The sequence below is a fragment of the Bos indicus genome, chromosome 6 (assembly GCF_029378745.1).
Source record: "Bos indicus isolate NIAB-ARS_2022 breed Sahiwal x Tharparkar chromosome 6, NIAB-ARS_B.indTharparkar_mat_pri_1.0, whole genome shotgun sequence".
NCBI lineage: Eukaryota > Metazoa > Chordata > Mammalia > Artiodactyla > Bovidae > Bos > Bos indicus.
Window position 1 is genome coordinate 22,925,396 of NC_091765.1, and position 26,619 is coordinate 22,952,014.

Here is a 26,619-nt window from a genome sequence, read left to right on the forward strand (position 1 = left end):
AAGTGTTCATAGGTGAAAATTAACTGAGTAGAATACAAAACTGTAAATGCATGAGTTACAATCAGTTCAGTTCAGTTGCTTAGTTGTGTCTGACTCTTTGCGACCCCATGAATTGCAGCACGCCAGGCCTCCCTGTCCATCACCAACTCCTGGAGTTCACTCAAACTCACATCCATCGAGTCAGTGATGCCATCCAGCCATCTCATCCTCTGTCATCCCCTTCTCCTCCTGCCCCCAATCCCTCCTAGCATCAGAGTCTTTTCCAATGAGTCAATTCTTCACATGAGGTGGCCAAAGTACTGGACTTTCAGCTTGAGCATCATTCCTTCCAAAGAAATCCCAGGGCTGATCTCCTTCAGAATGGACTGGTTGGATCTCCTTGCAGTCCAAGGGACTCTCAAGAGTCTTCTCCAACACCACAGTTCAAAAGCATCAATTCTTCGGCGCTCAGCCTTCTTCACAGTCCAACTCTCACATCCATACATGACCACTGGAAAAACCATAGCCTTCACTAGACGGACCTTTGTTGGCAAAGTAATGTCTCTGCTTTTGAATATGCTATCTAGGTTGGTCATAACTTTCCTTCCAAGGAGTAAGCATCTTTTAATTTCATGGCTGCAGTCACCATTTGCAGTGATTTTGGAGCCCAAAAAAATAAAGTCTGACACTGTTTCCACTGTTTCCCCATCTATTTCCCATGAAGCTTAGTCATGTCAGATTCTTTGAGACCCCATGGACTGCAGCATGCCAGGCTTCCCTGTCCATCACTAACTCCCAGAGCTTACTCAAACTTATGTCCTTTGAGTCAGTGATGCCATCCAACCATCTCATCCTCTATCGTCCCCTTCTCTTCCCACCTTCAATCTTCCCCAGCATCAGGGTCTTTTCCAATGAGTCAGTTCTTCACATCAGGTGGCCAAAGTATTACAATATATGTTACAATATAATAAGTTATAATACATGTTAACAAAGATCTGAAAGAATTTGGATTGTTAAAAAAAAAAAAGTGTTGCTCTTTGTATTCCCCCTCCCCCGCCAAAAAGAAGCTTAAATTCACCTTGAAGAAAATGCAGGTCACCTCTACCAAAGCCATCAGTAAATCATCTAATCGTCCTTTGGATCAGATCTAACTAAGCATGAGCGTGACTGTTTCAATGAGTATGGCTTTGTCTTCAAAGCTTGTATTTTTGCCTGAAAGAGATGACCTAATTTCCTACTCTAGTACACACTGATGTTTTGTTTCCCACCTCGAAATTCTGTTTTTCACTTCTCTCCTGTTCACCCTGTTTTCTAAACCTGGATGCAAGGAAAGAGATTCTAGTCCCACACTTCTTGAATGACACCCCTCCTTCCCTTCCGCTTATGAGTCTGTGCGGAATGAAGTCCCGTAGCAGAATATTGCAGGTTCTTTGGCTCCCTTGGTGTATCAGGAATGGCTCAAACTTTGAAGACACTTCAGGTCCTGGGAGTTCCAGAATTGTAGGCCAGCACCCAAAGCAAAGTGTCCGTGGTTGCCATTTGATGCTTGTGCTCAGCCTGTCGGGGCTAGGCCAGAACTTCGGACTGTCTGGTGAACGGACTGCCTCTCTCTATATGTTACTCTTTGGTGTGATGAAGCCTTCCTTATCTTTTCCCATGACCCCTTCACACACAGTGCATAAAGCCTCTGATGATTGCTCAGGAATCTCAGGAGGAGAACAAGAAACTTCTCTTTCAGAGCCTCAGGTGTGCATGCTACCGGGCAGGGACTGCCTTGATTTTGTGCCCAGGGGGACACTTTTCACTTGGTTGGTGGGGACATTATTTGGGGGTCCAGGTAAGATATTATCAAATTTTAAAAACAAATACCAAGATTGCTTTCCATACTGACATGATGATGTGAGGTCTGTAGTGGGCATGGATTGTAATTGGTGTTGCCCTGCTTCTACTGAGATTTCATTTGCCTGCTTTATTTTCACTGAACTTTCTAAAAATTTTTCTGCAACAATGATTTTGATAACTCAACAAACATGTGAACATTTAATGAAAGAACTTGATTTCTCTGTGCATAGCTTTCCAGGCCTAGATGTAGATAACTCTCTGTCTTCTTTAGTTTAGCTCAGATAAGATCCTTATGTTTTATAAGGAACTTGTATAGACATCCCGAGTCCAGCTGTTACTCACCTGGGTATGGACTCTTTCATCACTAGAAATTGATGAGGTTGGATGAGAATTCAGGCAAGGCTTTGCTGGGATTTGTGCTGCAGCATGAGGGAGGGAAAACAAGTAACAGATGCCCTTGATTGCCTGGCTCCGAAAACGTGGGTGAGGATGGAGGCCGATTGGTGAGTTGGGCAGGAGGCATCGTTTAGGTGGTCTGCCCAGCCCCGTGGTGGTGCTGTGTGCAGAGATCATGTGTGGTACCCTGCTTTTCCTCCCAGCATCTCAGAAATGATAGTTGGTTGGTGGCCTTTTTGTATCTTATTGTTCATAATTTGCCCCAACTGTGCATGTGTGAGTAGGTTTTAGTCTCTTATTGTTTCTTTGTATTCTGTTGCTTGAGAAGACATTTGTTCAGAAGCCAGTACTGCAGTAAAGGGTCCCAGGTCTCAGCCTAGCTCATAATTGCAGATTAATTTGACTGTCATAGATCATAGCCCTTCAGCCTATTTTTCTATTTCACTCCTTGACTTAGTGATAGACTGATATATTCAGGTAGTATCCTGTGGTCCTTTTGAGCTGGCACCCTCCCCCTTCTCTTTGTGAGATTCTTACTTTCTTTGGAGTGTTCTTTGCCTGTTATCATTGCTGTGGTCCCAATGGTCTGCTTCCTAAATGGGAAAGGCATTTCTTTATCTGCTCACAGCTAGTATCATCTCTTGCCTAGAAGCTGGTAATAGATTTCTAAATGATCTCCCTAAATCCACTCTAGTCTCTTGACTGCTTTTAGTGATCAGAGTCACCTGCTGGAAATGCAGGTCTGATCACTTCACCCTTTAGCTTAAAAGCTTTCTGTGACTTCCAGTTGCCTTTAGGATGCATTCCAAACCTTCCCTTGCTCCCAGCTTTCTGGGCTCAGGCTGCTTTGCCTTCTTGCAGTTCTCTGCTGTGCATCCTCCTTTCATCATGCGTGTCCCCTCTGGCTGCAGAATTCTGCCCCTTTTCTTTTCTTTTCTTTCTCCTTTGAGGCCAATTCCACTGCTCAGCTAGACCCATCTCGCCTCCTGTTCAGGCTCCTAACATCGTGTACCTCTCTTTCTTAGCCTTCATGACTGTTCAAAGTTTCCATATAGTTGTGTGATTCTTCGGGTAAGGCCTGTCTTCTATACTAGTCAGTAAGCTCCAGAAGGATGGGCTGTTTCTTTTTTGCTGGGTGAGTGGCTTACCCTTAACAGCATGTAATATGTAATGTAGGTACTTATTAAATATGTATTGAATGGCCATTGGGTTTCTCTTTGCTTTACCCTTCTGGAGTGTTACAGCTCTGCCTCATGTAAGTTCTAACTTCATCTGTGACTTCCTCCCCAGCCACCCCTCCTCTGTCTAAAGGTGTTACCCTCACTGGAGCTTTTCTCAGTTTTTAGGAAGGTCTCTGAGCTTAGTCTTCCAGTGGCCATATGTGCGTCCCTCTTTTTCCTCTTCTGTGAAATCCCAGGCCCTACTCTAAGATTGTCCTTGTCCTTGAAGCTCTGTCTCTCCAGGCTCTCCTTGGTGACCTCTCCTCTGAGCCTGCTGACCTTCTCTTTGTGAGCCTTGCCGAACTACAGCTCCAAGCTAAGAGATGTGATACTTGCAATGTCAGTAACAGCAGCAGTAAAGGAGACTGGGTTTTCAGTGATGATGACAGTAATTAAGGGTTCTATAGGAAGTCCTTTTGTGCCTCTTAAACAAGAACTAAATTTACTCGTCTCTTAGTTGCAGTGTTACCATCTGTTCTGCTATGACGAAGGAACTGCACTCATAAGTTTTACGTTATCAAAGTCATGATATAAAAACAATTGCTTGACTAGAAAAAAAGGGGTTAGGAATTTGACAATATCAGTCATAATAAAGTTTTTTTTTCCTACAGATTTTTTTTAATAAAGTATTTTCTTAATAGTCACAAAGTGAAAGTGAAAGTCGCTCAGTTGTGTCCGACTCTGTGACTCCATGGACTATACAGTCCATGGAATTCTCCAGGCCAGAGTACTGGAGTGGCTAGCCTTTCCTAGTAGCCACAAACATGTTAGTAAAACTGCTCACTGCCTGAAACTTAGTATCTGACTCCATAAAGCATTGGCTCTGTTTCTGTTTTCTGGAGTCTTTGTTTTCTGTCATTGCCTCCACCATCAGTGGCAGAGAACTTTTACACCATCCTATTTCCATGATTACCCATTGTTATGATAAACCAAACACCATGCTTCCCCCCAAACCTAGCCATTATAAATAAGAGCTCATAGGGTTGGTCCCAGATCTAGTATAATAATGGTATATAGAATGCTAATTAAATTCCCCAATTTCTTCAAGCCTCTTATTTTTCTCGGATCTAGACAGCCTACCTCAAACAAAAACACCTGTGTAGGTTTTGTTTTTGTCTGGCAATGGATTAAGCTTCTCTTTTTTTGAAAAATCGAGTTCTAGTTGATTTACAATGTTGGGGGTATCTGGTGTATAGCAAAGTCATCCAGTTATACATGTACATGTTCTTTTTCATCGTTTCTGTTACGTTTACCACAGGATATTGAATATAGTTCCCTGTGCTAGTGTTGTTGTTGTGTTCATTGCTCAGTTGTGCCCGACTCTTTGTGACCCTATGGACTGTAGCCTGCCGGGCTCCTCTGTCCATGGAATTCTCCAGGCAAGAATACTGGAGTGGGTAGCTGTTCCCTTCTCTAGCAGATCTTCATGACCCAGGGATTGAACTTGGGTCCCCTGCATCACAAGCAGGTTCTTTACTGTCTGTGCAACCAGGGAAGCCCCCCCTGTGCTATACAGAAGGACTTTTTTGTTTTTAAATCCATTCTAAATGTAATAGTTTGCATCTACTAATGCCAAACTCCCAATTCAACCCCACCCCCACCCCTTGGCAGCCACAGGTCGGTTCTCTGTATCTGTGAGTCTGCTTCTGTTTCATAGATAAGTTCGTTTGGAAACACCTGTGTTTTACCGTTTTCCCCTGAATCAGGTGATGCAGGCCCAGTGTGTCAAAACAGAAACTGAATTCTACCGTCGCAGTCGCAGCGAGATAGTGAATGGAAAAGGGCACACCATGGGGGCGCTTTATTGGCAGCTCAATGACATCTGGCAAGCTCCTTCCTGGTCTTCTCTAGGTGAGTGTTTTAGCATTCTTTGTGTGTGAGAGAAAAAGCCAAACCTGTGGGGAGAGGCGCTGAGGCAGCATAGAGCTGGAGGCGGCCAGTGAACCCAAACAGGACTCCAGGGAGGGGAGGCTGTTCAGCTGCCAGTCTCTGACCTCCGGCCACCTCTCCCACCTTCACAACCTTTGGGGAGCCCGAGAGGCAGACTCACTGTGAGTTCTGTTCTGTGCGGTCACAAAAGCAGGCAAATGAGGGGATAGATTCGTGCGTGAATATCTCAGCCACGTGTGTGCGTGCTCAGCTGCTTCAGTCGTGTCTGACTCTGTATGGCGCTATAGATTGTAGCCCGCCAGGTTCCTCTGTCCATGGGATTCTCCAGACAAGAATCCTGGAGTGGGTTGCCATGCCCTCCTCCAGGGTATCTTCCCTACCCAGGGATCGAACCCATGTCTCATACATCTCCTGCATGGACAGGTGGGTTCTTTACCATTAGGGCCACCTGGGAAGCCCCGCTCTCAGCTTCTTCTCATTGTTGCTTAGAATTTTGAATTTATTTAAGAGGACTTCCCAGGACAAAAGGAAATTTACATAAGCACCTCTTCTGTTCAGGAGAATTCAACTGTGGGAAAGTCTAACCCAGCTAAGCGTTAAAAATGTCCCTTTACTACTGATTCCCCTCTAAGTTCACCCGATCATCTTTATTTTGCCCTGTTTGTTTCTTGAGGGGAAAGGGAGTCAAGTCAGAAGTACAAGTAGGAAGGGTTGTCAGTTGGACCTGTTCAGTTGAGCAACAGGTGAGATGGCTGACATGGTACTTGCAGTTTGAATTATTTTGTTTATTTTGGTGCATTAAAAAAATTAAGGTGTAGTAATGAATCGCTAGAGGTGATTTGAAGCCAAGTTCAGTTAATGATATGAACAAAAGTTTTGGGTCAAAAATGAGGCAAAGTCATAAAATAAAAGGGTGGTTTTGCTGGGTGAGGCTCTTGAGCCGTGAATGCAGATCATGGGGTTTTTTCCCCACGTGTTTCGATGAATGCTCATCTCCTGTGGGGAACTGCAATCTTGGACAGGTTTCCCTGATCAGCCTCTTTATCAATATCAACCAGAGAAAGGGTATTGAATGAGAATCGGGGTAGATCGGAGAAGGCAATGGCACTCCACTCCAGTACTCTCGCTTGGAAAATCCCACAACAGAGGAGCCTGGTAGGCTGCAGTCCATGAGGTCTCGAAGAGTCAGACACAACTAAGCGACTTCACTTTCACGCCTTGGAGAAGGAAATGGCAACCCACTCCAGTGTTCTTGCCTGGAGAATCCCAGGGACGGGGGAGCCTGGTGGGCTGCCATCTATGGGGTCGCACAGAGTCGGACACAACTGAAGTGACTTAGCAGCAACAGCAGCATCAGCAGCAGCAGGGGTAGATGCTAGCAAAATAGCCTCTCTGGGATGCTTAAACTGGACAGAGAGATATTGTTCAGAGACACTAGGAGCCCGACCCTGCTTCCTGTCTATGAATGAGGTGGTGTCTTCTGAAGTTGAGTTCAGTTCAGGAAATGGGAGAGCTCAGGCTTATAACTCTTCCCTTAAATGACTCTGTGTTTTTCAGAAAGGATATAAGAGTATGATGTTAGAGTAAGAATTTTCCTGCTTTCTAAACTTTGGCAGGTCAGTGCTTTCGAGGAGAGGGTCACCATCTCTCGGAGGTGTCACTGTTTAGTAACGGAAGTGTGTATCACTGACTTTTTGCTTCAATTGCTGTTCTGATTGTCGTTTGTTTTTGGCCTCCATGGCTGGAATCTCATGTTTGAAGTCTTTTCCGTGTAATGGATGTCCTAATGAGAGTGTGTAAGTTATCTCAGGTTTGAGTCATTTTCCATTTATGGGAAAACGTTCTAGAGCTTTCTATGTTCTAGTTCATTTCATAGTTCTAATTTGATAGGCCTCCGTCCCTTTCCCCCTTGTTATTTTTAAGGGGAAATACTAAGAGTTGGAATTGAAGTACTGGAGAGTCAAAATTTTGCAAAACCTAAAGAAATTAGTTCTAGCTGAACCTCAAGACTGTGTTCCTCCGTTTCAACAGCTTGCACTGGTGAATTCTGAAAGTGACACCCATTCTCTCCCCCTCTCCCACTGTATACCTCTCTCTGAAGTTGTTCGATGCAGCGTTTCATGAATAAGAAGAGGTTTCCCTGATCAGCCTCTTTATCAATATTAACCAGAGAAAGGGTATTGAATGAGAATCGGGGTAGATCGGAGAAGGCAATGGCACTCCACTCCAGTACTCTCGCTTGGAAAATCCCACGACAGAGGAGCCTGGTAGGCTGCAGTCCATGAGGTCTCGAAGAGTCAGACACAACTAAGCGACTTCACTTTCACTTTTCACTTTCATGCCTTGGAGAAGGAAATGGCAACCCACTCCAGTGTTCTTGCCTGGAGAATCCCAGGGACGGGGGAGCCTGGTGGGCTGCCGTCTATGGGGTCGCACAGAGTCGGACACAACTGAAGTGACTTAGCAGCAACAGCAGCAGCTATATCATCATCACTAGAGCCAGAAGTCCCCTGTATTCTTTTCATGTCAACTCACAATTTTTAAATATGCAGTGTGTTTCTGTCTCTCACTGTATACCTCTCTCTGAAGTTGTTCGATGCAGCGTTTCATGAATAAGAAGAGGCGTGTTGAAAGAGTTTAGTTTGTGGGTTTAGCGTACTGCACATGCCAACAAGGCACAAGATTCTGAAGGTTCTTGACGGCTTCTAACTGTACTTTAGGAACTGCCATTAATTGTCATGAGTTTGGGTGTTCCCCCGTCAGTCTGACCCTACCAGACGTATTTGTGATTGCTGTTGTTTTGTTTCACTCAGAGGATTTGTGCCTATGGAAAAAAGAGACTTTGAGTTTTAAGTAACTTTATTTTTTTTAATTAACTTTATTATTTATCTATTAATAAAAATAGGTAAAAAGAGGTATAGTTGGTCTACAATTAATTTCTGGTATACAATATAGTGATTCTAAATTTTATAGATTATACTCCCTTGAAAGTTCTAAGGTACTGTCTGTATTCCCTGTGCTCTACAGTATAGCCTTGTAGCTGATTTATTTTATACATAGTCGTTTGTACTTCTTAAACTCCTATGCCAATCTTGCATTTGCCTCCTTCCCTCTCCCCACCTATAACCAATAGTTCGTTCTCTATATCTGTGAGTCTGTTTCTGTTCTGTTATATTCATCCATTTGTTTTATTTTCTAGACTACACGTATAAGTGATAACATGGATTATTTGTCTTTCTCTTTGTGATGTATTTCATTAAGCATAATACCCCTCCCCCCCCCAGGCCCATTCATGTTGTTGCAAATGGCAAAATTTCATACTTTTTAATGGGCATCTAATACTCCATTGCATATGTATGTATATCTACATCTGTCTATACGTATACCACGTCTTTTTTAAAAATTTATTTTTAACTGAAGGATAATTCCTTTACAATATTGCATTGGTTTCTGCCATACATCAATATGATTTAGTCATAGCTGTACATATGTCCCCTCCCTCTGAAACTCTCCCACCCCTCTAGGTTATTACAGAGCCTTGGTTTGAATCCCCTGGGTCACACAGAAAATCCCCATTGGCTATCTATTTTACATATGGTAGTATATACGCTTCCACACTACTCCATTCGTCCCACCCTCTCCTCCTTCCCCCTGCACACACGTCCATTCATCTGTTCTCTGTGTCTGCATCTCCATTTCTGCCCTGAAAGCAGGTTCATCAGTACCGTCTTTCTAGACTCCACATGTATGCATTAATAGACGATATTGGGCTTCCCCGGTGGCTCAGATAGTAAAGAATCTGCCTGCAATGCAGAGATACGGATTCGATCCCTGGGTTGAGAAAATTCCTGGAGAATGGAATGGTAACCTGCTCCAGTATTCTTGCCTTGAGAATTCCATGGACAGAGGAGCCCAGTGGGCTACAGGAGTTGCAGAGTCAGACACAACTGAGCGACTAACACTTTCACTTTCTTTTCAGACAAGACATTTCTCTTTCTGACTTACTTCAGCCTGTATGATAGGTTCTAGGTTCGCCCATTTCATTAGAACTGACTCAAATGAGTTCCTTTTTATGGCTTGGTAATATTCCATTGTGTTTATGTACCACAGTTTCTTTATCGAGTCATCTGTCAATGGACATCTAGATTGCTTCCATGCCCTAGCTATTGTAAATAGTGCTTGGGGATACATGTGTCTTTTTCAGTTTTGGTTTCCGCAGGGTATAGGCCTTTTAGTGGGATTGCTGGGTTGATGGTAGTTTTAGCCCTTGTTTTTTTTAAGGGGTCTCCATACCATCTTCCATAGTGGCTGTATCAATTTACATTCCCATCAGCAGGGCAAGAGGGTTCCTTTTTGTCCATACCCTCTCCAGCACCTGTTGTTTGTGGATTTTTTGATGATGGCCATTCTGACCATCATATTTCATTGTAAGGTGATTTCTCATTGTAGTTTTAATTTGCATTTCTCTGATAATGAGTGATGTTGAACATCTTTTCATGTGTTTATTAGTCATCTACATCTTTAGAGAAAAATCTGTTTAGGTCTGCCCACTTTTTGGCTGGGTTGTTTGTTTTTCTCGTATTGAGTTGTATGAGCTGCATCTATATTTTGGAAATTAATCCTTTGTCAGTTGTTTCACTTGACGTATTTTTCTCCCATTCTGAGGGTTGTCTTTTCATCTTGTTTATAGTTTCCTCTGCTGTTCAGAAGCCACCACATCTTCTTTATTCATTCATCTATTGATTGACACTTGGATTACTTACACAACTTTGTTGCTGTAAACAATGCTGCAGTGAACAATGGGGTACATGTATCTTTTGAATTAGTGTTTTTGTTTTCTTTGAATATATACCTAGAAGTGGAATTGACAGATTTTATGATAGTTCTATTTTTAGTTTTTCTGAGTCACTTCCAAGTTGATTTTCATAATGGACACATCAATTTACATTCCCACCAACAGTGTAGGAGGGTTCCCTTTTGTTCCACATTCTTGCCACTGTTTACTTGTGATTGTTTTGATGATAGCCATTCTGACAGGTGTGAGGTGATACTTCATTGTGGTATTGATTGGTATCCCTTATGATCAATGATGTTGAGCATCTTTTCATATGCATGTTGGCCATCCGTATTTCTTCTTTTGAAAAAACTCTATTCAGGTCTCCTCCCAATTTTTTTGATTGAGTTATTTGTTTTGTTTTGTTTTTTTCTATATTGAGCTGTATGGGCTGTTTATATATTTTGTATGCTGCTACTGCTGCTGCTGCTAAGTCGCTTCAGTCGTGTCCGACTCTGTGCGACCCCATAGACAGCAGCCCACCAGGCTCTGCTGTCCCTGGGATTCCCAGGCAAGAAAACTGGAGTGGGTTGCCATTTCCTTCTGCAAGGCATGAAAGTGAAAAGTGAAGTCGCTCAGTTGTGTCCAACTCTTAGTGACCCCATGGACTGCAGCCCACCAGGCTCCTCCATCCATGGGATTTTCCAGGCAAGAGTACTGGAGTGAGGTGCCATCGCCTTCTCCAATAGTTTGTATATTAACCCCTTAATGGTCACATCATTTGCAAATACTTTCTCCCAATCAATACACTGTCTTTTCATTTGGTTTATGGTTTCCCTTGCTGTGTGAATGTTTTTAAGTTTAATTAGGTCTGTTTGCTTATTTTGGCTTGTGTTTCTTTTGCCTTAGGAGGCAGTTCCAAAAATATATTGCTACGATTTGTGTCAGAGTATTCTGCCTGTGTTTTCCTCTAGGAGTTCTATGGTTTCTGATCTTACATTTAGGCTCTTAATCCAGTTTGAATTTATTTTTGTAAATGATGTGAGAAAATGTTCTAATTTCATTTTTAATTTCTTCTTAAGATTGTTTTCACTACTTGGGGTCTTTTGTGTTTCCATACAAATTTTAGGAATATTTGTTGTAGTTTTGTGAAATATGCCAGTAGTATTTTGATACAGATTGCATTGAATCTGTGATTGCCTTGAGTAGTATGGTCATTCTAACAATATGAGACCTATCCATGAGCAAAGTATCTCTACATTGGTTTGTGTTGTCTGCAGTTGGTTTCATCAGTGTCTTATGTTTTCTGGGTACAGGTCTTTTCCCTCCTTAGATTTATTCCTGGGTCCTTTATTCTTTTTGATGTGGCTTCCCTGATAGCTCAGATGGTAAAGAATCTGCCTGCAATGCAGGACACCCAGGTTCAATCCCTGGGTCGGGAAGATTCCCTGGAAAAGGGAATGGCAACGCACTCCAGTATTCTTTTCTGGAGAATTCCATGCCCAGAGTATGGGGTCACAAAGAGTCAGACACGACTGGGCGACTAACTCTTTCACTTTCGTTTTATTCTTTTTGATGTGAAGGTAGATGGGATTGCAACCTTAATTTCTCTCTTATAGTTTGTTGTTAGTATATAGAAATTCAACAAATTTCTGTAGGTTAATTTTGTATTCTGCATCTTTACCAAGGTCATTGATGAGCTCTACTAGATTTTGATGCTGTCTTTAGGATTTTCTTGGTATCATGTCATCTGCAAACAGTCACAGTTTTCCTTCCTTTCCAGTTTGAATTCTTTTTCTTTTTGTCTGCTGTGGCTAGAGCTTTCAGTGCTGTGTTGAATAAAACTGGGCATCCTTGTCTTGTTGATCTTAGAGGAAGTACTTTCAGTTTTTCACTGTTGAGTATGGTGTTAGCTGTCTGCTTATATATAGCCTTTGTTGAAGCATGTTCCCTCTACATCCACTTTGTGAAGTTTTTTTTTTTTTTTTTTTATCATAAGTGGATGTTGAACTATTTCAGAAACTTTTCTGGATACATGGAGATGATCATAAGGTTTTCCCCCTGGTTTTTGGAATCGCGTTGATGCTGGCCCCATGGATGAGTTCAGAAGCATTCCTTCCTCTTCCATTTTCTGGAAGAGTTTGAGAAGGATTGGTATTAATTTTTCTTTGAATGTTTGGTAGAATTCACCAGTGAAGCCATGTGGTCCTGGACTTTTGTTTTTTGGAGGTTTTTGGTTACTGATTCAGTCTCCTTAGAAGTAATTGATCTGTTCAGATTTTTTAAAAAAAATCTTCTCATGATTCAGTCTTGGAAGTTTATATGTTTCCAGGAATTTATCCATTTCTTCTAGCTTGTCCAATTTGTTGGTGTATAGTTGTTCATACTAATCTCTTATGCTTTGTACTTCTTTAGTTTTAGTTGTAGTGTCTCTTTCATTTCTGACTTTATTGATTAGACCTCTTTTTTTGATGATAAGTCTGGCTGTAATTTTATCAATTTTGTTTATCTTTTCAAAGAACCAGATCTTGGTTTCATTGATCGTTTCTATTTTTTAAAGTCTCTATTTTGCTTATTTCTGCTCTGATCTTTATTATATTTTTCCTTCTACTAAGTTTGGGTTTTGTTTGCTTCTCTTTTTCTAAGTTCCTTTAGGTGTAGGGTCAGGTTGTTTATTTGTAATTTTCCTTGTTTTCTGAGCTAAGTTTGTATCACTAAAATTTCCCTCTTAAAACTGCTTTTGCTGCATCCAATAGATTTTGGGTCATTGTGTTTTTGTTCTCATTTGTTTCCAAGTGTTTTGCTGATCCTTTGAGTTTCTTTGGTGACCCATTGGTTGTTTAGTAACATGTTGCGTAGCTTCCATGTTAGTGTTTTTTGCAGTTTTTTTTTTTCTTTCCTTGTGGTTGAGTTCTGAGTCTCGTAGGCTTGTGGTTGAAAAACATGCTTGATATGGTTTCAGTTTTCTTAAATTTATTGAATATTGTTTTGTGGTACATCATGTGGTTCATCCTAGAAAATATTCCTTGTACATTTGGATCAAATGTGTATTCTGCTGATTTGGATGGAATATTCTGTATCCGTCCATTTGATCTAATGTGTTTCCTGACTGATTTTCTATCTGGATGATCTGTCCACTGATATGAGTGGGGTGTTAAATTCCCCTACTCTTATTATGTTACTGTCAATTTCTCCCTTTATGTCTATTAATATTTGCTTTATGTATATAGCATTCTTTTATATATAGGTGCATATCCATTTACAGTTATTACATATTCTTAGATTGATCCCTTGATCATTATATCACATCCTTCTTTGTCACTTATCACATCTTTGTTTTAATGTCTATTCTGTCTGATATATTAATAAATATTGGCATCTGGCTTTTTCTGATTTATATTTGCATGGAATACTTTTTTTCAATCCCCTCACTTTCAGTTCTGTGTATGTGTTTAGATCTGAAGTGTGTCTCCTATAGGTAGCATATATATATGGGTTTTGTTTTTGTGTCCATTCAGCCACTCTGCATCTTTTGATTGGAGCATTTAGTCCATTAGTATTTAATTACTGATAGGTACGTACTTCTGTTTTGTTCATTGTTTGGGGGTTATTTTTGTAGTTCTTTTTAGTTCCTGTCCTTTTCCCTTCCCTGTTGATTTGATGACTATCTTTAGTTATGTTTGGATTCCCTTATTTTTGATGTTTATCAATTGTAGATTTCTGGTTTGTGATTACCATGCAGCTTATATATAGCAATCTATATATAGTGTAATGCAATTTATGGGATTATTTTAAGCTGATGATCTCTTAATTTCAAACATTTTTAACAACCCTGCATTTTTACTCCCCCACCCTTGTCATGATTATTGTTTTTAGTTTCATATTTTACATCTGTTTGTGTATCTCTTAACTAATTATTATGGATATAGATGATTTTTACTGCTTTTCTCTTTTAACTTTCCTGATAGGTTTGAAAATGGTTGATTTACTACCTAATATTTGCCTTTATTAATGAGATTTTTCCTTTCATAATTTTCATGTTTCTACTTGTAGCCTTTTCTTTTTCACTTAGAGAAATCCCTTTACCATTTCTTATGAAGCTGGTTTGCTGGTGCTCAGCTCCTTTTTAGCTTTTGCTTCTCTGCAAACCTGGGGGCTTCTTTATCAAATCTGAATGAAAGCCTTGCTGAGTAGAGTGTTCTTGTTTGTAGGTTTTCCCCTTTCATCACTTAAAATTTATTGTGCGCTCCCATCTGGCCTGCAGAGCTGCTGGAAGGCAGTTGATGGCCTCACTGGAGTTCCTTTGTATATAACTTATTGCTTTTCCCTTGTTTTTTAATATTGCTTCTTTAACTTTAATTTTTGCCATTTTAATTACAGTGTATCTTGGTGTGGACCTCTATGAGTTGATCCTATCTATGTTCCAGGACCTAGATGTCTATATCTCTTCCCAAGTTAAGGAAATTTTCAACTATTGGGTCTTCAAATATGTTCTCTGTCCCTTTCTCTCTTCTTCTGGGACCATATAGTGTGAATATTAGTTCCCTTGATGTTGTACCAGAGATCTCTTAAACTCTATTTTCTTTTTACTCTTTTTTTTTTCTGTTCGGCTTCAGCGATTTCCTCTGCTCTGTCTTCCTTCTCCCTGATCCATTCCTCTGTATCATTTAATCTACTGTTGATTTCTTCTAGTGTATTTTTCATTTCACTTGTATTTTTTGTCTCTGCTTAGTTCTTCATATCTTCTAACTCTATGTTAAACTTCTCACCGTGTTCATCCATTCTTCTCCCATGTTCTTTGATCATTGTTGTGATCATTACCTTGAACTCTTTCTCAAGTAGTTTGCCTATCTGCACTTCAGTTGGTTCTTCTTCTGGGGTTTTATCTCCTTCCTTTGTTTGAAACATGTTCCTCTGTCACCTCATTTTGCCTAATTGGTTCTTTTTATTTCTCTGCATCTGGTAGGTTGGTTACATTTCCTGACCTTGGAGAGGTGGCCTTTTGTAGGAGATATGCTGTGTGTCCCAGCAGCTCACTCCTCTCTGGTCACCCCTATGTGGGGTGTATGGGTCCTTTTGTGTGGTGGACCAACTACTGTCATGGTCTGATAGACATGGCTGGCTCTTGGCCCAGTTGGTTGCCAGGCCCTGCCTTGTGCAGAGCCTGCTGGGTAACTTGTTGGTGGGGCCAGGTCATGAGGCTGCTGGCTGCAGAACCCTGGAGGATCCTGCACTACTGCTTGCTCACGAATGGTCAGAGCTGGGTCTCAGGTGAGTAGTTACAGGGCTGGGGCTCATGGATCTAGTCTTAGCCTACTGATAGCTGGAGCCAGTTCCTAATATGGCTGGCACAGGTTCTAGGGTATCCCAAATGGGCCAGCACCAGCTGACCCACTGGCTAACTGGGCTGGATCCCAGGGCAGCTGGCTGAGGACTCTAAGGTTTCTCAGAGCTGGTTTTGGTCTGCTCTTGGGTTGGTGCCAATCTGCTGTGTTGATTATGTCCTAACAAGGTAGGCTTCAGGGCTGTAGTGGTCCTGGGGCTGGTGTCTACCCCTTGCTGGGTGAAGTTGGGGCCAGTAGGTGAAGCCAAGGCCCAGAATATTTTGAGGCTGGTTCTGGCTGGCTTGTGGCTGGAACGTGGGTCTCCAGATTTCTGGCTGCATGTCCCTGGGGGGCTAGTGCTTGTACACTGCTGTGTACAAGCTTGTACACTGCTCTGGTGAACAGGAGTATGACCTTAGGAGCCTTGGGCCCAGGAGGTCTAAGGCAGCCTGTCTGCTACAGGGTGAGGCTGTGTCCTTGTCTAGCCAGTTGCTTGGCCTGAGGTGTCCCAGCACTGGTGCAGACAGGTGGTGGATGGGGCTGGATCCTGGTGCTAATTCTCTAGAAGAAGGATTCCAAAATGGCACCTGCCAGTGCCTTTGCTTCCAAGGTAAGCTCCAGTTGCTTCTTGCCTCTTCAGGAGACCCTCCAAGGTCAGCAAATGAGTCTGACCTGGGCTCTTTTCAAATGACTGCTTCTGTCCTGGGTCCCAGAGGATGTGAAATTTTGTGTGTGCCCTTTAAGAGTGGTGTCTCTGTTTCCCCCAACTCTCTGTGACTCCTGAAATTAATCCCTGCAGGCCTTCAAAGCCAAGGTTTCCAGGTACTTGTCTTCCCCGGGCAGAATCCATGGGCTGGGGAGCCCTATGTGGGACTCAGACTCCTTGAGTAGCAATTGTCATTATTCTGATATTTGTGGTTCACCCACCCCTGAGGTGTGGGTCTTGACTACGTAACTTATGCCCCTCCTGCCCATCTTATGGTTCCTTCTTAATGTCTTTAGCTGTCGATGCTCTTTTCTGCTAGATTTTGTCTTTCTCATAAAGAGTTGCTCTCTAAATAGCTGTGATTGTAGTGTGCTCGCGGGAGGAGGTGAGCACAGGGTCTTCCTACTCCACCGTCTTGTCCAGCCTCTCCAATAGTACTTCCTCTAAGTAATTCTTATAAAAGAAGAGTTGTAACAGATGTTCACTGCCAATGCTCCTGATTCCCTTTTTCATGTGTAAGTAAGGGAAAAGGAACATTGGCGCAGTGATCTCCTGGAAGCAGAACTGCAAATGAGCAAGTGCCAGCCAGGAATCATGTCCAGGCTCAAAATACTTCATGTAGCATGTGTGACTTAACTGCTTGCGCTTCCATTTCCTCATTTGAAGGGTGGGATGGTAATGGCTGCCTCCTCCAGGTTTGAGGCTGACATGAGGTGATGTCCAAAATGCTCCCTGCGTTCCACAAAACGGGTTCTCTCCGCTGTCAGCTGTCTTCCACGCTCAGTGCCCAGAATGTGCCAGGTCACACGCCTGGGCCATGTGGACAGTGACTCTCACTGCTTGACCCTGCCCGTCTCCTAACCCACCTGATTCTTTTTAGAGTATGGAGGAAAGTGGAAAATGCTTCATTACTTTGCTCGGCATTTCTTCGCCCCCCTGTTACCGGTGGGTTTTGAGGATAAAGATATGCTTTTCATCTATGGTGCGTCAGATCTTCACTCAGACCAGCAGATGATGCTCACTGTAAGTTGCTTGGACATTTTTTTCTTTCTGTGGTAGAGGGAGAATTTTAGATTTTTTTCATTATTTGGTTCTGTTATTTTTGGAAAAAAGAAAAGAGAAATTTGTATCAAAGTGTTTCTAGTGTCTGTAGCAGAAAATGGGCTATTCTTAAAATCTGAAAATCTATATTCAGGACAAAATCCTGCTGTTTATTCCATGACCTTAATGTCTTGGTTCAGTTTTCTCATCTGTAAAATGACACCAAGGTGCCTTTTTAGAGGATTTCTGTGGATAGTGAATACAATAATTAGATGAGTGTGAATTGTAAACTGTAAAATGACACTTAAAGATTATTTATAATCATGAGAAGCTGGAAAAAGCCTAAACTTATAAAAAGAAATCATTTTAAACAGTATATTAAAGTGGAAATCAGTAAAATTATACAAAATGTATATGTGGGAAAGTGAAGTTGTATTTAAAACAAAGTTAGGTAAAAAAAAAAAGAGGATAGAAACTTGAAGTCTTAGGTGGTTGCCATTGGGAGGACATTGAGAATAGGTCAGGTTGTGGAATAATTACAATGCCTGAGATCCTATGCCTTCCACAGATTATTTAATTCTCACAACCGCCTATGAAGTTACTGCTTTTTATTATTTGTTGTTCTCACTTTATGTATAAAGAAATGGATACTTTGGGAAGTTGAATTCACATCTTAGTTACATAACTAGTACTTGGTGGAGCTGAGGTTAAACTCAGGTTTCACAGTCTCTTAATCAGTTCTGCTATTGTGACTTCCATCTATTATTACTACTCTTATTCTCTAAAAAAAAATTAGGAACTAAGAATGTTTGGTTTCCTTCTGTCTTGTTTCTCCCCAGGTGAGAGTCCACACTTGGAGTTCCCTGGAGCTCGTATGCTCTGAGTCAACTAACCCTTTCGTGATAAAAGCTGGGGAGTCTGTTCTCCTCTATACTAAGCCAGTGCCTGAGTTGTTAAAAGGATGTCCCGGATGTACACGACAAAGCTGTGTGGTTTCCTTTTACCTGTCAACTGACGGGGAACTCTTGAGCCCAATCAACTATCACTTCCTGTCCTCACTGAAGAATGCCAAGGGGCTCCACAAGGCAAATATCACTGTAAGCACCAGTGGTCTGGAGTTGCTGGGGCTTTGAGGGCTGTTCTGCTGTTTTGCAAAATTTCCCCTTGGTACTGAGTTTATTTGGGACCTGGGAAAGATTGATTCCCCTTCCCACTGGAAGCAAAGAGCAAATAATTTTTTTTCTGATTCAGCATTTGTCAAAGTTTACGATGCCTGCTATGCCGGTGGTCCCATCACCTCTCTTTGTCAGGCTGGCGCAGCGGAGGGCGAGGCAGCAGGGTCCTCCCCGCTGACTGCTCCTCTGCTGGGTTCCAGGCTCTGACCTGGGGGCTTTACTGCACCAGCCCTGAAGTATTACCACCTGCACTTGTAAGTGAGAAAGTCTCACTTACTCACTTTCGCAAGTGCCTCAGTGGTAAAGAATCTGCCTGCCGAGGCAGGAGATACAAGAGACGTGAGTTTGATGCCTGAGTTAGGAATATCCCCTGGAGAAGGAAATGGCAACCCACCCCAGTATTCTTGCCTGAAGAATCCCATGAACAGAGGAGCCTGGTAGGCTACACTCCGTGGGGTCACAGAGAGTTGAACATGACTCAGCACACACACACCAGCCTGTTTGGTGGGGCGAGTAACTGTTCAGTTTGTAGCCAGGAAGTGTCAGAGCCCAGTAAAAGCACTCTTTTGTTTTTAATTTAACAAATGATTTCTTCTCTCTTTTTTTTTTTAACTCTCTATTTTATATTGGAGTATAGTTGATTAACAATGTTGTGATAGCTTTGACATTTAATAATTTTTTAATTTTAGCTGTTTATTTATTCATTGTTTGGCTGTGCTGGGTCTTTGTTTCTGCATGGGCTTTTCTGTAGTTGTAGCAAGTGGGGTCTGGTCACTGCAGTGAGATGCTCTCGCATTGCAACTAGAGAGCAGCCCCTGCTCATAATTTACATTAGGGTACACTCATTCTGTTGTGTGTTCTATGGGTTTTGACAAATGTACAGTGACCTGTGGGCTTCCCTGGTGCCTCAGTGGTAAAGAATCCATCTGCCAAGCCGGAGACATGGGTTTGATCCCTGGGTCAGGAGGATTCCCTGGAGAGGGAAATGGCAACCCACTCTTCCTCACAACTGAGTGGCTAAGTGACAGTGACATGTAACATCTGTTACAGTATCATATAGCGTACTTTCACTGCTCTACATCCATTGCTTTCTGCCTCCTTTATCTTTGCTTGTGCCTGGTCACTCGGTCGTGTCTGACTCTTTGCAACCCCACCAGGCCTCCTCTGTCCATGGGATTCTCCAGGCAAGAATACTGAAGTGTGTTGCCATTCCCTTCTTCAGGGGATCTTCCCGACCCAGGGATCCAACCCATGTCTCCTGCATTGGCATGCAGGTTCTTCACTGCTGAGCCACCTGGAAAGCCCTCCTTTATCTTTCCCTCCCCTCAATCCCTAGGAAATGCTGATCTTTTGGCAATTTACATATTTTTATTTTTTCCAGAATGTAGTTCTTTCAGATTGGCTGTTTTTTACTTAACAACATGCATTTAAATCTTCTCCGTGTCTTTTTTTTAAACTTTTGAATTTTGTATTGGAGTATACCCGATTAACAATGTTGTGGTGGTTTCAGGTGGACAGCAAAGGGACTCAGCCATACTATAAAAGCACCCTTAATTTTGCATTTTTAAGGAGAGTCTATTAATGTAAAAAACTTTCACTCTCCACTATGATTTATTACTTTCAAGTTGCTTAATCACCAGATCTCTTTGTCATTATCAAGAAAAAAATGGGATGATCAGGATAGGCTGTGTTGTAAAAATCGTGTAGCTGGAAAATATGGAATCTATCTAGTTGATTGAAAACCTTTCCTTCCTTCCCCCACCTCCACATGGTGATTGAAAGTATGTTTCTAGAAAGTTTCATTCTCTATTTTTAACCAATTATAAGTTTATTTTAGACTTCATTGAAAAGACTTGAGAGGATTTTTTTACATTTGGTTTAGAAATATCAAAACTCAGTCCTTGGAATGAAAACATAGCTTCCTTCCTAGTTAATAGTAAAATGTTCCCTTAAGGAAATCTAACTTATTTGTAACATCCGATGTAGAGCAGATATGAAGGAAATGACATACGTTTACATGGCTTCTTTCCAGAAAAAAGTACAAAACTATTACTGGACAAATTTGTAGTCTGTACACAAGATTTTGAAATCTTTCTTCTTTTCTCATCTAGGTCTCTATTACCTTGAGACAGCTGGGAGTGGGAAAGGAGCAGGCCTTCTTTCTCTGTCCTATCTCAGTTGTATTTCAGTGATACTTCCCATCCTAAAGGGATCCTTATTACATCCTGAAGAGATGTAATAACAGTAGCAACAATAATAGTAATGATAGTTAACATTGTCAGGCTTAACATAGCCAGGCATTAATTCTATCCCCTGGGGCATCCCCAGGGGCCTTGAGCCAGAGTACAAGCTTGAGCTCCCTGCTCTGCTGTCAGATAATGCAGAAGTGAGATTTCCAATTAGAAGAAGGCGCCAACAAGAGTGAGTGGGCGCCAGTGTCCCTTCTGGCCTTGGCCTTGGAACAGAGTAGCTGTTCCTGCAGAGTAGGAGAGTAGCTGCCTTCCTGCAGCCTTGGTAGTGGCCAGGGCCAGCCACGTGAACTGTGTGCCTGTGACTGCTTTAGGGTCTTCACTGGAATGAGTGGGCAGCATGATTTGGGAATTTGACACCATCACTACTTTGGTAGAAGCAAGAAAAGAAATTTAAAGTGTACTAGGTAGCTCTCTTTAAATTTCTATTCTTGTTTCTACCAAAGTAGTGATGGTGGTGGTGGTAGAGTCATTAAGTCACATCTGACTCTTTGCCACCCCATGGACTATAGCCTTCCAGGCTCCTCTGTCCATGGGGATTCTCCAGGCAAGAATACTGGAGTCGGTTGCCATTTTCTTCTCCAGGGGATCTTCCCGACCCAGGGATGGAACCCAGGTCTCCTGCATTGCAGACAGATTCTTTACCAGCTAAGCCACTAGGGAAGCCCTACCAATGTGGGATTTCTTGTTGACAATGCAGAACCCTGCATGATGTAGCAGGCTAAGTTATATATAGTAAAATTTGCCCTTGGATATTCTTTATGTCACACATAGCCTATAATGTCAAACCTATGGCATGGCATGTATGCATGTTGAAGGACTCTGTTTTGTGACAAATGCATGGCTTGATTACCAGGTCCCACTCAGCTGTGTACTCACAGTGAGAGAGGCTCACAAACCCCACCTTCCAGGGAGCAGCTGTCCTCACTCTCAGCCTGTGCCAAGAGGCTGACGGGTGACCAGACTTACACCACACTCGCTTTTGCTGTATTGTGTGGGATTCACACACGTTTGAGGTGCTCGTAAAGTGACTTTACCCATGATGCATTAAAAGCACCAGCTGTAGTGGGATAGCTTCTGGAGATGCCTGGCTGGCTGCTGTCTGGACCGCAGGGTCTCCTCATAAGACCAAAAGGTGGGTGCCATGGCTGTGCTCCACAATCAGCTCCAGACAGATCCTGAGCAAGTCATTAAAATCACCAGTCTTGCTGCAGAAATGTGCCTCTCTTGATGAGACCCTGAGGAAAAGATACACAGCTACAAAGCTCTGAGCTTCCTGTGAAATATTCTCCTGAATCTTTGGAGACCACATATTTCTACCCCTGATGTGAGATTACAATTTGGTAATTCTCCACAGCCTTCAGTAAATTTCCATGTATTTTTTTTTTTTTAGCATCTGACACAGTGCATGGAATATATTACTTTAGCAGTAATGGAACCAAGGTTGTAGGCAGTGCATTCTGTGTTAGCTATGTAGAACAGAAAGTTCTGCTCTCCACCTTCACTTCATTTATCTTTTTCTTTCAGGCCACCATCTCGCAGCAAGGGGACACATTTGTTTTTGATCTGAAAACCTCAGCTGTCGCTCCCTTTGTTTGGTTGGATGTAGGAAGCATCCCAGGGAGATTCAGTGACAATGGTTTCCTCATGACTGAGAAGACACGGACTGTATTCTTTTACCCTTGGAAACCCACCAGCAAGAGTGAATTGGAGCAATCTTTTCATGTGACTTCACTGGCTGATACTTACTGAGGGAATCAGGTTGTATTTTAGAGAGCTGAAGGCAACTAGAAACAAGTTGAAGAAGCCAGGAAATGCATCTGCTTGCTGTCAGGTGTCTGGTTAGCCACTTGGTTCTCCCAGGGAAGGCTGTGTATATTCAGGTGATGTTCTCAACAAAGCGGTGCCTGGGTGCTGTTCCGTCTGCACCAGGGCTGTGTCTTTAGCTCTTCCTTTTGCACCTTTTGCACCACGTGAATCAGTTCTAACCCAACTGTCTCTCCTACCCCCAAAGGAGGTCCTGTCCACACGCAGTCCTTTAAGGGAATCACAGGAACATGACCAAGTAGCCCTTTAAGAGAATTACAGGCACACTCCCAGGTAGCCCTTAAGGGAATCACAGTAATGACCATTGTGGTATCTGTGGAATCAAATGTGGAAGATTGTGAGGGCATGTAGGCCCCTCAGGATAGCTTTGAGAAATACCAAACGATTGAAATGAAACTGCTTTGTCATTATTTCCAGAGGAAATAGAGATTCAGATGTTGCAACAGAAAGAGATGTCTGGGTGGTAGCCATATTGGTTGTTGATGCTGGAAAGTTTGGTGGGATTGATTATTGCCATTCGATTACTTTTTGAGTAGGAGTCTTTTTTCATTTGTGAGGGTTTTTTTTTTTAATAAAATATTTGTTTTAACAATAATAATTTATTTTTTCAAAGGCAATTAGTGATTCTTCTTTGGGAAAAAAAAAACTCACATTGGAATGGACATCACCTTGATCATGTTGGAAACTTTTGGGTGTCCTGACATAAGTGGTCACCTGTATTAAGTATGGGCTTCAGATTTGGTTAAGTCCAATGAACTTTCCAGTTCAAGGCTATGGTTTGATTTGCATGTGATGAGCCTGGCAGCAAAGTGGTATTGCCTTTAACTTGAGATTGAACCATTTTAAAAAACACTGATTAATTATAATTGCTATGAAATCATTTTGTTCTCATCATCCTGTTTATAAAATTACATTGATAGTGAAGCAAGGGGCAAAATGTTAATAAGTAGTCAATTTGAGTAAAGGTGTATAGGAATATTTTTGTTCTGCTTTTGCAACTTTTCTGTAAGTTTGAAATATATAAAAATTTAAGATTATATAAATTGCATTGACAATTTGGTGTTCCGTCTGTGACTTATTTCCCCATTCCATGAACACTCATTTGTGCCCAGTATCATGCAAAGCATTAATTTCCATTTAGCTCTGGCCAGGTTTTTAGTCCACTTGATAAACTGGGAGAGTTTGAAGAATCTAGACCAGGATATTTGAAGGGTCTTCTAGAAGAAGAATCAAGTAATTGGTTATGGAATTTACTGGAGGTGAGAGTTTGGCTTTAGAATCAAGACTAAATAGGTAATATTTTGGTTTTAAAGCTAAGAAACTTTTGGCCATGGTTCAGAGACTAAGAAGAAAATAAATGCAGACAACCCACTCCTCTCCTTCAGTATTTAAGAGTTCCCTCATTTTATGTGTTATTTCAAAATATATATTTATATACAGCTTTTCATATATATATATGAAATATATATTTCATACAGCTTTTAAGCTGTATGAAAGACTGGGACTTAGGACTGTAACCCAGAAGATTCTTACTTGATAAATATTATATCACTTTCTTGTCACTGTTGCTGGGTGGGCAGGGGGCACCCTCCTCTCCATTAACTAGAGCATTTTTCTATTCCAGGTGCCCTCTGAGTTGGGCTTTGAGGTTGATGGGCAGAATTTACATTGCAATTCTGCCCTTTCTAGCTCTGTAGCCTTAATCAAGTAATTTAACCTCTATGTTCAGTCTTCTTCTGGTGAAATGGGAATAATTACCCCCACCTTGTGTGTTTTGAAGAATAAATTAAAAATGTGGCTCAAGGGCTTGGCCCAGTACTGACACTTAGTGACCACTCTGTGAATGGAGGCACCGTCTTGGGTGCGACCCTGTTGTCTAAAGAGGGCAGGGCTTCCAGCCACACTGACTTGAGTTGGAATCCAGGTTCTGAGGCTTATTGGCTCTGTGACCTTGGGTAGCCACTTGGCCTTCTAGATTTTAGTTTTCTCATCTGTTAAGTGGAGATGATTATCTCTGACCTTCAAAGGTAGTTGTAAAGATTAAACAGATAGGGTCTGGAACAAAATAAATGCTAAGTGGTGGTTGTACTTTTCAAACATCGTTATCACCCAATTAGTACATGAAGCAAGGGTAAAAATGAAGCAAATAAAGGCAGATTCTTTTTTTCTTTTTTTACTCTGACGTATAGTTAATACAATATTGCATTAGTTTTAGGTGTACTGCAAAGTGATTCACACACACATATATATACTCAATTATTTTCTGCTATAGAGTATTATAAGATATTGAATATAATTCCTTGTGCTATACAGTAAATCCTTGTTGCTTGTCTGTTTTATATATAACAGTGTGTATCTGTTAATCCCACATCCTGTTTTGTCCTTCCCTCTCCTTCTCCCCTTTGCTAACCATAAGTTTGTTTTCTATGTCTGTGAGTCTGTTCCTGTTTTGTACATAGATTCGATTGCATTTTTTTTTAAGATGCCAGAAGAAGTTATAGGATATAATATTTGTCTTTCTCTGGCTTGCTTCACTAAGTGTGATAATCTCTGGGTCCATTCATGTTGCTTCAAATGGCATTATTTCATTCTTTTTTATGATCAAGTAATATTTAATTGTATCTGATTAGCCAAGTTCATTTGGGTTTTTCTGTAAGATGTTGTAGGAAAACCTGAATGAACATTGGCCAACCCAGTATAAACATTACCACATCTTTGTCTGTGCACCTGTCAATAGGCATTTAGGTTGCTTCCATGTCTTAGCTATTGTAAATAGTAAACTTACACTATGTAATAGTATTTAATAGTAAATAGCACTATTGTAAATCCCATGGACGGAAGAGCCTGGTGGGCTGCAGTCCATGGGGTCTCTAGAGTCGGACACGACTGAGCGACTTCACTTTCACTTTTCACTTTCATGCATTGGAGAAGGCAATGGCAACCCGCTCCAGTGTTCTTGCCTGGAGAATCCCAGGGACGGGGGAGCCTGGTGGGCTGCTGTCTATGGGGTCTCACAGAATCAGACACGACTGAAGCGACTTAGCAGTAGCAGCGCTATTTACAATTGGGGTGAGTGCATCTTTTCAGTTAAGAGTTTTTGCCAGATATATGCCCAGAAGTAGAATTTGTTGGATCGTATGGCAACTCTATTTTTAGTTTTTAAAATAAATCTCCATATTGTTTTTCATAGTGTTTGGGCCAATTTACGTTTCCACCAAAAATGTAAGAGGGTTCCCTCTTCTCCACATCCTCTCCAGCATTTATTATTTGTAGACTTTTTAATGATGGCCATTCTGACCTGTGTGAAATGATAATCTCATTGTAGTTTTGATTTGCCTTTCTCTAATAATTAGTGATGTGGAGCATTGTGTGTGTGTATGGTTTTTGGCGTCTGTATGTCTTCTTTGGAGAAATGTCTGTTTAGGTCTTGATTTTGGTTGGACTGTTATTTGATATTGAGTTGTGTGGGCTGTTTATACATTTTGTATATTAGCCAGTTATTGGTCATATTACTTGCAAATATTTTCTCCCGTGAAGTGGGTTATCTTTTCATTTTGTTCATTTCCTTTGCTGTGCAAAGTCTTTTAAGTTTCACTAGGTTCCATTTGTTCATTTTTGCTTTTATTTCTTTTGCCTTGCTTAGGGGACCAATCTTAGTTCTTTTCTATGCGTTTTATGGTGTCATGTCTTATATTTAGATCTTTAAACGATTTTATTTTTGTATATGGTGTGAGGGTGTGTTCTAATTTTAATTGATTTATATGTAGCTTTCCAGCGCCACTTTTTGAAGACATTCTTTCCTCCATTTTATATTATTACTCCTTTTGTGTTAATAGATTAGTTGACTATAGGTGCATAGATTTATTTCTGGGCTGTCTATTCTACTCCATTGATCTGTATGTCTGTTGGGTAAATCCATGCTGTTTTGTAGCTTTGTAATATAGTATGAGGTGTGGAAGGGTTATGCCTTCAGCTTTTTTTCCCTTCAGGTTTGCTTTGACAATTTAGGATCTTTTGTGGCTCCATATAAATTTTAGGATTTCTTATTCTACTACTGTGAAAAATATCATGGGTATTTTGATAGAGATTGCATTAAATTTGCAGATTGCTTTGGGTAGTATTGCCATTTTAACAGTATTAATCCCTCCAATCCAAGATCATGGATTATCTTTCCATTTATTTGAATCACCATCGGT

General features: G+C 41.4%; 1 protein-coding gene across 2 annotated transcripts in view; it reads left to right on the forward strand.

Moving 5' to 3' along the window:
- Positions 1-23,478, forward strand: part of MANBA (mannosidase beta) — a 127,666-nt gene extending 104,188 nt beyond the window's left edge. For both annotated transcript variants that reach the window (XM_019962379.2, XM_019962381.2), the window contains exons 14-17: positions 5,144-5,288; positions 17,012-17,154; positions 18,012-18,269; positions 22,124-23,478. In XM_019962379.2, the coding sequence (XP_019817938.2) occupies positions 5,144-5,288; positions 17,012-17,154; positions 18,012-18,269; positions 22,124-22,348 (771 nt within the window). In that variant the 3' untranslated portion in view covers positions 22,349-23,478. The remainder of the gene's footprint in view (positions 1-5,143; positions 5,289-17,011; positions 17,155-18,011; positions 18,270-22,123) is intronic.
- The last annotated feature ends 3,141 nt before the right edge of the window (positions 23,479-26,619 follow it).